Genomic DNA, 12,015 nt, shown 5'->3' on the forward strand with positions numbered 1-12,015 from the left:
TTTAATATAGCTAGAATATTTGTGCAATAATTAGCATTTGTTACATGGACATCCAGAGAACAGATATTATAAATTCAATATAATGTGTCCAATGTAAATATGATTACTCAATGATTATCTTTATATGCAACACTCTTGCATTTCAAGTTGCAGTTTTGCTGATTTGTATTTTTTTTTCTTATAAACGTACTATTCTTATTTCAATATTCAAATCTTAACATTTTACATAACATTTTACATCACATTAAATTTTTTACTTATTACTTCAATAATGTAGATTAATTCATGTGGATAAATAGGCATGTTGAATTAATTTAGTTTTGAAAGAAAAACTAAAATAATGAATGATTGATTTAGTTTTGAACGAGAAACTAAATTAATTCAATACATCTAGAAAATATAAACTTTTTGTGAAAATATTCTCGGAAATTCAGCAGTAAAACTTTTATAAATAATATAAATTAACAAAAATAATGGTATTCTATTTTGCTTTTAAATATTACTTTTCTTATTTTTTTCTTATATGTAATTAAAATTATGACTTGTATAATATATAGTATGTTATACTCAATTAAAATATGAGTTTATTCACGTCAACATTTATAAAACCTATTTATGTAAATTCATAAATTGAAACTAGAAACAAATTATATATATATATATATATATATATATATATATATATATATATATTTATATATATATATATGTATATATGAATCCAAAATATATAAATTAATTAAAAATAAATGTATGTACAAATTAATTTGAAGAAAATCATTTGGCGCATATGGCAATAATTCAGTTTACAGATAAATCTTGTAAAAAATTAACAATTTTATCTGTAGAATCATAAGCAAAGATATGTTAGTTATATGCGGAAGAACCTTTATAGTGTACAAATATTTTATGAATCATAGAAAACTTTTGCAAATAATACATTGCAACTTTTATACTTTTAGCTGCTGATAGAATAGCCAAGTTCATCACAAGATTCTCGGATTTCTCTTTGGTCTCATCCAAGTACATTTCTATGCTTTTGGTAAATTTTACGTAGATAGCAACATGATTTATAAATCATTCTGTTTCAAGGGCATTTCCCTAAGATACTCAGAGCTAGAGTAATGGTTGGCGTCGGTAGAGATTTCTTAATAACATACTCACATATTACTCTGTAGTATCTTCAATGACGGAATCCCAATTAAATTCTGTAACACTTTGCCTTGATGGTAATTCACCAAGATGTTGGAATCGTTGTACGAAATGTGGATCACGATCTCTAAGCCGTTTAAATCTTTGAAAAGCGAGATTCTTTGCAAATTCGTAGAGCTCCAGATCCAGACTATTGAGCCTACGTACAGTGTCCAATTGTTCTGCGCTAAGAGTTGCCATAGTAGCTGCGCTGAGGGTAGCATTATGTTGTTCAAAGGCAACTGCAAATCGCATCTTAAACGTTTCCTCAAAGGTATACTGCCCCACCTAATGTAATAAAATTTTGTTATTAGTGTAAAATAATATATAAATAATTTAATATTAAAACATCTATATGTATATATTTATATAATCAGTAATACATATTAATTATTATCACACACATACATACACACTATATATATTGTTTATTCTAATATAAATATATTATAAATATTAATTAAAACAATATATTGTATCAATAACATCTTTTAATAATAATTTGAATTTTTTAATACAAATTCTCTAATAATTATATGTTATTGAATATTTTTATGCCAAGCCCATGAGCAAATATCAAGGCTAACAACATTTTAATTTATCGATTTATTATGGAGAAATCAGAATAAAAAGGGTTATTACATATGATAACTAGAAAATTTATCAATGATAATCTATTATGCTATAAAAAATTAATATGCGACACATGTTAGTACATGATTCTATATTACATTAAAAAAAAAACATACTTTTAGAATTATCTATAATTATGTAGCATTATTTTAGCAAAAAATGGTATTTTTTAAAAAACATATATAGAGAAAAATAACGAGTTTTTAAATATTTTTCAAGTGGACACCAAACATGGAATAACTATAATAAAACTAAGAATCTAAAGAACAGTTGGAATGGATAGTTTATAGAATAAACCTATTGCCCACAGATGTTAGAAGAAGGGAACTTGTATAAATATTTACATTAAAACGTCTATTCTTAAGCATTCAAGCCACGAACGTGATGTATAAGAATAACAACTTTATATAGTATAGCTACAATGCATATTCGTACAGGAAACTGTTGCAATTGATTTCTGCATTATTCTGCATATTAGATTAGCTACATAATATTTTAAATATATTTTATTGACTATATCGTAACATGTTTCATAGTCGATAAAAAGTTGCTTTGATATAAGGACCATTATACTGATATTATAAGAGATATTTTAACAGGAGTAACATAAATATTTATAATAATTATGATAAAATGGCAATACAAATTATGACGAATATATTTATAAATTATTGCATACCTTCTGATATTCAGTCAACATGAAGAAAGGCATGTACTGCAAATTGTGCTTAGCACTGGCCAACATTAAACGATCTCTGTCAGTGCTGCTAAGAGTAGAATTATAGCAGCCAACTATGGACAGATCTGCCAGCATTCTAGTTTGACGATTACTCGCCAAATTGTAAGGACACGCCATAAACTGCAAAATAAAATAATTCTATTATTTCCCAATCTATATTAACATTTCTATTTCTAATCTTTTTATTGGAATAAAATTTCGTTTCCAGTGTTTATGTGAATAACAAGTCATAAGCACAATGCACTTATTATGAAAGAGGGCATAAAGTTATCTGACAGAAAATAAAACTACGTCCGAAATAAAAAAGGCAGGTTTTATTAAGATAAGAAACTTATCTTAATGTGTGTATTCCTAGACAACATATGAGTTATTAATCCATGAAAGGAGTCCATATTACAAGTACAAAATGAGCAAAGATACAGACTAGCTAAGCATAAGAAAAAATGCTTTTTAGCGGATTCTACAAAAAAAAAATTGTGATTACCTGTTCTAAAGTGACGTTTTTCCAACTGGAACCGTTGTAACATTGGGGTATATTTGCTTGAGTACCTCCGCACCAATGACGAGCACCTCTCCACGTAGCACCTCTTTGAACATGCTTGAACTCGGAGAGGTATCTCGCGACGGGATCTCTTATGATAGTTAGGTAAAAGTAACGGCGTTTGATGCCTTCCCCTTCAATTTTATTGAGCTCTGTGTCTACACAATTTGTCAATTCAGTCCAATCCGCGTGTAGACCGCACTTCCAGCCGGTCGAATATCGTGAAAATAACCAGTTTTCGTTACGATTTGGACGGAAACAGAAGCAACGCTTTCGTCGTCGTTGGCACGAACATGGTCTTTGTAACTCTAGGTCTCGTACCAGATGTTTTCCAAATAATGTTCCACCTTTCAACAAAATAACAATATTAGATATCTTGCACATAACATATATTTATATTATATTAGTCTAAATTAATAATTAAAAAATTGTTTATGTGTAACGTATTCATAAACTTTAATAATTTTTATTATTTAATATATATATATATATATTACTTTAATTAAATATTTTTAAATTAGAATTGACACAATAGCAAGTAGTATTATAATAAGATGCACTTTAATGGAGAAAATTTATGAATACAAAGAGAAAGAAAAGATAGGATGTAAGCACATAGCATACTAAGTAACTTCACATCCCTGAATTATTCTTTCTTTCTTTCTTCTGATAGGGCCTAAGGATTGAAATATGCCTGATGAATAATGCAATAATTCAAGTGTCATACATTGGCTAGAAGAGAAGACAAGAACGTAACATTGTATTGTTTTACTTTTGTCTAAATTATACAATATATTTGGACAAAAGTAAAACAATACAATGTTACAATATTATCGTCTCTTCTAGCCAATGTGTGACACTTGAATTATTGCATTATTCATCAGGCATATTCATATCTTTCTTTATACAAAAATTCATTCTTTATAATATCTTAATTTATTTTTTATAAAAAATAGCATTAAATTGAATTAATATAAATAAAAAGATATTTTTAAAATTAATATATTTTTTATTTATATTAATTCAATTTGATGTAATTTTTTTTTTATAAAGAATAATTAACATATATAATTTCTTTGATAAAATGTATTTATATATGTATATTAATAATCATAAATAAATAAAGTGCAAAAGTGAAAAAATATAAAACTTTGTTCAGCCTAAATTTGATAAAAAAAATTATGTTTTGATGTAAATCAATTCTGTTTAACACTTCTAGTAAATTCTTTACGACTCCAAGAAACAGACGTAACAATCAAAGATTATTTGCTCTCTCGCGTATAGACAAAACATAGTAGAATTTATTGACGTAAACTCACCAGTTTTCTGTATATGCAAAAATACCATGACGTCGTGAGCATTTATGTCAAACTGGAAAGTGTCATTGGCGAAAACATCGTCGTAGCCGAGACTGCCCTGGATGCTCTGCAGCTTGAAGGCGGGATGCACCGAGAGCAGGCCGTTTTTGTCAAACTCGATGGACACGGAAGACAGTGCGGCGGAGCCCCCGACGATGGGGCTCCCGGACAGGCTCTCGGATACCCTGACGGATTCCTTGATCTCGCGATTGGTCAGGGCGCACACGTGATCCGGACAGAAGTAGCCCAGGTAGACGATCCCGGTCAATGCCAGAAACAGACATACCCCGACGACGCGACGCAAGCGGGCCCTACGCGGATGCCGCGACTCCATCATCATCGTCGTCGTCGTTGTTGTTGTTATTGTCGCGGACCTTCCGTCGCATAAGTACACCTCTCGCACCGGATCCTTCTCCTCCTTCTCCTCCTCCTCCACCTCCACAGCCGACACGACGAGCACCTCGAGCACGCTAGTAGTAGCGTCTATCCTCGCATCGGCACCCGCTCGTCTGCCCATTATCACCCATTATTATGAGTCTCGCGTCGCGTCTCCGGCCTCACCACCCTCTTCTCAGTCACTCTCTTTGGAGAACGACGTACCGTCGTACACCACTGCTCGCTTATGCGATCCGACCGTAACTACGCTCGCCAACCGAGCGTCGGCCATGACAGATGCTCTCTATCTCCGTTCTCCGCCCCCGCTCACCGTCATCCCGTCTCCCGTCATTTCCCGCGATCCGTTCATGGTTCCCTGCCGCGCGTCTGGAGTCTGGAGTTGTATATGCGTCGCTGATGGCTTTAGAAAACATAAACTTCAGATAGAAAGAACATTCTCGACGCTGTCATTTACGATGTGAAAATAAAGAGCTGCATAGAAAAAAAAAAAAGATATGATTTTACTTACTTAAATACACAATTTTATAATAAATTTTACTTTGTAAAGATTAATTAATTAGTTAGATTTTTTATACATATTTATTTTTTATCAATTTTAACGCGAATGTTTTTTATATATATGCAATGGGAAATTTATTGCATACACGTTTTGAAAGAATAGAAAAAATAATGAATGTGAAAAGCTCATTTAGACTATATATATATAACTCGCAAATTCAAGCTAAAATTCTATTTACCAATTTTATATGTTATACACTGCATTTTTAAATAATCAATATATTATATGTGGCACATAAAATTATATATAAAAATTTGTCTTGAATTTTCCGCGAATTAAAGATATTAAATGGTACAAATATATCGAAAAGAAATATGAAAAATTCAATTTATTAATTAATAAAATTAATTTCACGATGTGGATTTTATTATACTATAACCTCACCTTCTTCTGACACGAAGATTTTCTTTTTCATTTATAATTGTAATATTTCATAAAAAAAGGAGATTTCCTGTTTTTTTATTTCCTAAAAAAACAGATAAATTAGAAGAATTATCAGAAAGAAATCTAGTCTATAAAAAGTTCCTATGTCAATAATTCAGTCTTCGAAAATGTATAAACTAGATGTTAAACCGATATGTGTTTATTAGATTTGTTCGTTTGATTTGCAATTCCTACAAGTTTCTACATTCTTGAAACGAGATGGATGTATGTATATTCGAGCATTGGAGAGAAAGGCATCGAAAATTGAGTGTAGAAAGAGCAAACGAATAACAGATGATCTATGACAATTCGTAGATAAATTCATGATACAAAAATTGTAAACACACAGGCGCGGCGCGTGGCGCGTCTGGTGTCAAGTGTCAACGCGTCGAGCATCCGGTTCGAGACTTGACCGCGGGCGCCACGCAAGTGAAATAAATTAAATATGTAATAATAATATGAGATTGCATTTTGTGTGTGAAAAACATAAAGTATAAAGTAGGAATGTGCAAAATGACATATATATAAAAGTGCGAAAACACTTGGAGTAAATCGAAGCAAAGGCGATCGAGAGATAAAATCCTTTTCAAATTTAACCCTGAATATGGCGGCAAGAAATGGGAAAATTACGCGCCAGGAAAAAAGGTAAGTATAATAAAATTCATTTGCATGTATCGTGATGAGATCACGATTAGATAGATTGTATGAATTATTCTTACGCATTAGTATTTATTTAATTGATATTTGATCCGTGAAACATATATACGTATAAATATGTAGATTTAAAATTTAGAAATTTAAAATCATTGACCTGTCTGTATAATAAAGTAGTCGCATTTCCTTTTGAATGCAATTTTCAAAGATCGAAATATAATAGCGAATAATTTTATCGAACGTTTTTATGTGCATGTTTTGTAATTTGCATATAAATAATTAATATTCGTGCTCCAGATAGCGCGTAGCATATCATTTCTCAATCAATGCTCATGTGCGTAGCATAATGATTACAGAGTATAAAGCATATAATCTGAGATCTGACATTTTATATTTTATATTTATATGCGAAAAATTATAATATGGAAATCGATTGTATCTGATATATTCCATAAAGTTGATCGTCGCATAATGAAATAATATTTTCAAATTAAAAGTGATCACGTGGTCACGCGTGCGCATTGCGCATGCGCATTGCGCATGCGCATGTCAAGTGAGTGACAAGAGAGATAACCTCCAAGATTCTGTCAAACATCGATTTCATCGAATTTGGATTTTTAATAACAAAGTAAGTAGTCTATGGATTTCATCTATTATCATATAATTTATGTATCTGAATGAGAATATGCAACATCTCAGGCAATAAAAATTAGTAAAATGGAACATTTCGTACGAATTAAAAAACATTTTGCATCTTGTTGTTCGAAATAAATATTTATTAAAAATATCTGGTAATTAATATACAGAATCGCTAAATATATATATTCTATTATTTTAAATCAATTTATATTAATTGAATTAATAAGATATACAATTTGTACGTATATTTTAAAGAGTATATTTTAAGAGAAGTAAAAAATCAATAATTGGTTCATGATTTCATGATTTATCTAGTTATTGTTATAATAAATAATGTGTAAAGAACTTTTTTATATATATTTTATGTATACTATTGTATTTCAGCTTTTAAGATGTCATCCGTCAAGTTGCTAGAAGACAGAATTGCTAATTTAGAGAAGCAAGTATATGGGCTTGGTAAAACAATTAGTATCGATGATCCTGTACCACCAAACGCTATCATTGAACGTCTTCTTGAAGTCAACTCACTAATCTCTTCGGCATTATCGGGCAGAGAAAAGCCAAATGCAATTATCAAACGATTGCCAGAATTAAATAACTACCTGGAACCTGTTTCTGAAGATTTTGATATACCTGTAAGTGCTAAAGCACAATTGCTACTGACGATGGAGCCAGAGATTATAGAGAATGACAACCTGTTAACCAAAGTGCAGGAACTCTTGCCTGTATTAGAATCAGAACGTATAAAAAATGTGCCTGAATTAAATAGCACATTTAACAAGATATCATTGTCATATCTCAAAGCGCATGAGGATTCTAAAGAACTAAGCACTCACATACACGATCTTTTGTCTAAATATAATGCAGTCATAAGTAGTATATCAGAATCATTAATCACTTTAGATGCTGCAGTTACGGCTGCTGAAATAGCAGCTAAACCAAAAAAACAAACAGATGATTGAAGAAATAATTGTCCAATAATAATTAATTACGTAACTAATTTATTATTGATATTGTATTTTAGTGCAAGTTATGTTTAGTATCTATATATAGTGCAAATTCAGTTTTATCAATATTTTTAATTTAATAATATTTTATAGAAGCAATTTAAAATGGAAAAAGAAAATATTGGATGGTCTGTTTAAAATATGTTTTATTTATCATTTTTATTTGAAATATAAAAATACGCATTTCGCAATGACTATGCATATGTGAACATACCGTTTAATTTCTATAACAATGTATTTTATTAAAATAGTCATATATTATATACAGTTATCCTATCTACTTAATTCTATTCATGTTCATTTCAGGAATCCTTATTTAGGATTTCTGAGACAAACGGTTGATTCGTATGTAATCAGACATATATTGTATATTATGTATTGGTGTCTCTTGTGTTAAATAATTATTTTAAATCGATATACAAAATTATATTTTGGAAATATTCAAAATCACAAAAATTTTTTTAATTTTTAGCTTGGTAATAGTTAATTTCATGTACATATAATAATAGATAGGAATTTTATTTATAAAAAGTGTGAATTTAAGAGACCCATTTCACTAATAAACTCTTATACCATATTATTCATAATAAACAATTGCTTTATACAATATTTACATAATATTTCCTTAATTATAAATCAGTTTGTAATTTTGTTATCCTTCATTTTCTCTTGTATATATATATATATATATATATATATATATATATATATATATATATATATATATATATGTGTGTGTGTGTGTTTCGTTATTATTTTTGTCATACAAAAATTTTAAGTGCTTACTTTTTCTTCTATCGTATAATAATACAGCACTTATAAATTTTTATGGAGGAGCAAAAGAAATTTAAGAATTATTTAAAAATAGGAACATGAAAATTGAAAGAAGGAAAAATATGAATATAATTAAATGTGTGCAAAAATTAAATGTGTATGACTTTTGAGCAAAGAAAGTCTAATCGAAATTTTTGTTTTGTAATATAATCTTTTTGTAATACCGATTTTTTTTCTTATTAAAGTTGCAATTCTCATTTATATATATATAGTGTACAATATTGTTAAGTACCAGCTCCTCGTATATCTCGAGAAATCAGTATAATAATCATTTAGCTTTGCGTTTGCAAAGCTGGCACTGATTTGCGTAACCATGAGAGCGCTGGCTCTAAGCTCGAGTAAATTGCTGGATGACCCCTCGAACATCTGCTATGATAACTTAGTAAACCTTGTATTTCCCATCTTTCTGATATACCCTGTGATTCACTGGCACACATTAGTGGTGCTCCTTCATCATTCTGAAAGCATACATTGAATTGCATTGATACTAACAATAAGTAATTGGCAGTTTCATTAAAATTGATTAAATATATAATTTAACGTAATAATAAATATATACACACGTTAATTAATGTATACATATTAATATATATGCTAAATATAATTAGCTAACGTTAAAATTGTAATTTTGCAATTTTTTTTTGTTTGAAATATAACTGTAATAAAATATAAATATTTTATTTGAATATAATTGTTCAATTGTTGAAAAAAACATATTCGTGGTTTACAGAGAGATTTGATATTTTTATTTTAGTATCTTTCTCATTCTTTTTCTCTCTGTTAAATATTTTATAAATGATAATTATAGTGTTGTTTTTCTTAAACTTACATAACAAGGGCCTTTATCCGTATCTGTCAATCCTGCGCATATATTGTGTTTCGTGATAAATCCTGGATAATGACTCGTGGCATTACATTTATCAGAATCATACGTTGGAAGAGGCAAGAATTTGAGATACTGTTGCAAATCTATTTCCCCGTTCATAGAAAATCCCCATCCTGCTGTTACGCAAATCTGTCTCGGCTAAATTAGAAAAAAAATTATTGACACTATAATATTATAAATATACTTAATTAAATAAGAATTATACATATCAGAGAATTTAATCGAATGCATACCTGGATAGGTTGTCTAGGAAGACATACGGCGCTAATGTTTCTGGAAAATACTAACGGTTCTTCTAATTCGATCAGGGCGATATCATTATTGTAAAGGAACTGATTATATTTCACTTGAGGATAGGGCACGATAGTTTTAACTGTTTGCCCCTTCAACATATCCCCACCAGCGAAAAGTTGCCATTCATTGTTATCCTTGTATCTATATTAATTTTAAAAAAATATCACATTATATATGATAATATTAAAAATATATCACGCGCATATTTTATGCCAGCAATAAATATATACAAATTTTGTTTATATAAAGTAGTTAATAAATTTATATATAAAAAAATTATATATAAATATATTATTAAAGTAAAATTTATATATTTATAATATTTATTACAAATATAATTTATAAATTTATATATTTAAATTATATAAGATTATGTACCTGTATAACTATCAAGTATTCTTTTATCAATTCTTAATTACGTGCGGTTTATCTCGTTATTAACGTTTCATGCATATTTAATTATACATTTAATTACCTGTAAATACAGGAATAACTGGCCAAAGCGTGCATGGGACCGATTATGCTGGCTGTACAAGCAGTTCCGTGTTTTAGCTCCTTCAACAAAGCCACGCTGGACCACTGTCCATCGCTGGCTGATGTTCCACCAGCTAATCTCGCGGTCGGTCCTTCAGCAGTTTCGTGCAGACCACACGAAAACTCTTGGCACGACACTTGCACGACCTTATCCGACACGCAGAATTCTACTTGCTCTAGATTCGTGACTAGCGGCAGACGATGATTTGGATTTGTTTTCAGTCTTAGAATTTTCTTGTTTTGATCCCTTTCCTCGGGCAGTCGGACAATCTTGGTCGTTTCAGCTCCGGCGAATCCCAAGGCCCGACAATAGGAATCGCTAAATTCTTCGCTCCATCCATCCGAACAGACTAGTCGATAGTCGTTGTCGTTTTGTCTGCACACATGATAATATAATTTAATATGTGATATAATTGATATTATAAATTATTATAATTATTTTAATTCATTATAATATTAATATTTGATAATTCTATATTAATTTATAATAATTATGATATATATATATATATATATTAACTAAATCCAGAAATGAAGTCTTTATTTTTATTTGACAAAGTTATGTAAATTTTTATTTGAAAAAATTATTAGAAAAAAGTAAACGATTTATATTCATTATATGTATATATCTATATGTAAATATACCTTATTTTCAACAGCGGCACGCGATCACTCGGTTCGTTCGTCATATTATTCTCGGTATTGATATTCGTTTCCGCAGTGATATTAGTGATTAGACAACCCCATTCGTCCGAATAATCAGGACAATTTTTCACGCCGTCACATACTTGGATCGAGGAAACGCATCCACCGGTTTGACATTGGAATTGATCTAGATCGCAGTCGCATAGCTTCTCGTCTTCCCCGTTTACGCAATCGGCAATTCCGTTGCATCGCCACGTTTGTGGGATGCACCACTTCTCCGTTGGACATAAATACTGGTCGTCTTTGCAGCTTTCGCTGCAATTGTATTCGTCTCGATGTTCTTCGCAGTCGAGTCGACCGTCGCATTGCCATGATGCCGGAATGCATTTCCCTGTAAAATTGAATTTTAAAATTACCGATTTTAAATAACGACTTTTAATATCGTATATTCAATACTTTAATCACTCATGTCAGTCGAGAGATTTTTATGATTTATTTATTATATTTATTATTTCATATAGAGCGTCTTCAAACAATGGATGCTCTTTTAATAGCAGATTTTCTGCTGGAAAAATTTGCAATTGATTTTTCCTTGGCAAAAATGACGAGGAAGATAATTTTTGGCAAGTTTCCAAATTTTATTTAAAATTAATTAAAAATGTGGTTTTTATTAATCTTTTGA

The 12,015-nt window shown here is 30.0% G+C and overlaps 3 protein-coding genes across 4 annotated transcripts in view; 1 reads left to right on the top strand and 2 right to left on the bottom strand.

Moving 5' to 3' along the window:
- Nucleotides 1-747: 747 nt before the first annotated feature.
- Nucleotides 748-5,187, bottom strand: Hs6st (heparan sulfate 6-O-sulfotransferase). Its single transcript, XM_072908371.1, has 4 exons — nucleotides 4,424-5,187; nucleotides 3,048-3,451; nucleotides 2,504-2,683; nucleotides 748-1,479 (listed from the first exon to the last, which is right to left on the bottom strand). Exons 1-4 carry the CDS (start codon nucleotides 4,977-4,979, stop codon nucleotides 1,168-1,170), a joined length of 1,452 nt encoding a protein of 483 aa, XP_072764472.1. The 5' UTR covers nucleotides 4,980-5,187; the 3' UTR covers nucleotides 748-1,167.
- A 1,812-nt stretch (nucleotides 5,188-6,999) lies between these two features.
- On the top strand, nucleotides 7,000-8,727 carry LOC140674449 (dynactin subunit 3). Of its 2 annotated transcripts, none has more exons than XM_072907979.1 (2): nucleotides 7,000-7,122; nucleotides 7,518-8,724. In XM_072907979.1, the coding sequence occupies exon 2, from the start codon at nucleotides 7,526-7,528 to the stop codon at nucleotides 8,093-8,095; it is 570 nt and encodes a 189-aa protein (XP_072764080.1). In that variant the 5' UTR covers nucleotides 7,000-7,122; nucleotides 7,518-7,525; the 3' UTR covers nucleotides 8,096-8,724. The 2 variants fall into 2 exon arrangements, with proteins under 2 accessions (XP_072764080.1, XP_072764081.1); XM_072907980.1 differs by lacking the exon at nucleotides 7,000-7,122 and adding an exon at nucleotides 7,133-7,285 and having other exon boundaries at nucleotides 7,518-8,727.
- Nucleotides 8,728-8,855: 128 nt separating this feature from the next.
- LOC140674448 (uncharacterized) overlaps nucleotides 8,856-12,015 on the bottom strand; it is a 41,824-nt gene continuing 38,664 nt past the window's right edge. Inside the window, exons 6-10 of the mRNA XM_072907978.1 lie at nucleotides 11,334-11,724; nucleotides 10,630-11,064; nucleotides 10,094-10,295; nucleotides 9,804-9,998; nucleotides 8,856-9,432 (exon numbers count right to left, since the gene is read on the bottom strand). Of these exons, the coding sequence (XP_072764079.1) occupies nucleotides 9,247-9,432; nucleotides 9,804-9,998; nucleotides 10,094-10,295; nucleotides 10,630-11,064; nucleotides 11,334-11,724 (1,409 nt within the window). The 3' untranslated portion in view covers nucleotides 8,856-9,246. The remainder of the gene's footprint in view (nucleotides 9,433-9,803; nucleotides 9,999-10,093; nucleotides 10,296-10,629; nucleotides 11,065-11,333; nucleotides 11,725-12,015) is intronic.

This window comes from Anoplolepis gracilipes, chromosome 16 (genome assembly GCF_047496725.1).
Source record: "Anoplolepis gracilipes chromosome 16, ASM4749672v1, whole genome shotgun sequence".
Taxonomy (NCBI): Eukaryota; Metazoa; Arthropoda; class Insecta; order Hymenoptera; family Formicidae; genus Anoplolepis; species Anoplolepis gracilipes.

Bases quoted from the DNA above. Each gene is read 5' to 3' on its own strand.
- Hs6st (XM_072908371.1), bottom strand. From the start codon at position 4,979: ATGGGCAGACGAGCGGGTGCCGATGCGAGGATAGACGCTACTACTAGC. The intron at 3,452-4,423 runs GTGAGTTTACGT...TTTTGTTGAAAG, and splicing joins TTTGCATATACAGAAAACTG to GTGGAACATTATTTGGAAAA. The intron at 1,480-2,503 runs GTATGCAATAAT...TTATTACATTAG, and splicing joins TGTTGACTGAATATCAGAAG to GTGGGGCAGTATACCTTTGA.
- LOC140674449 (XM_072907979.1), top strand. From the start codon at position 7,526: ATGTCATCCGTCAAGTTGCTAGAAGACAGAATTGCTAATTTAGAGAAG.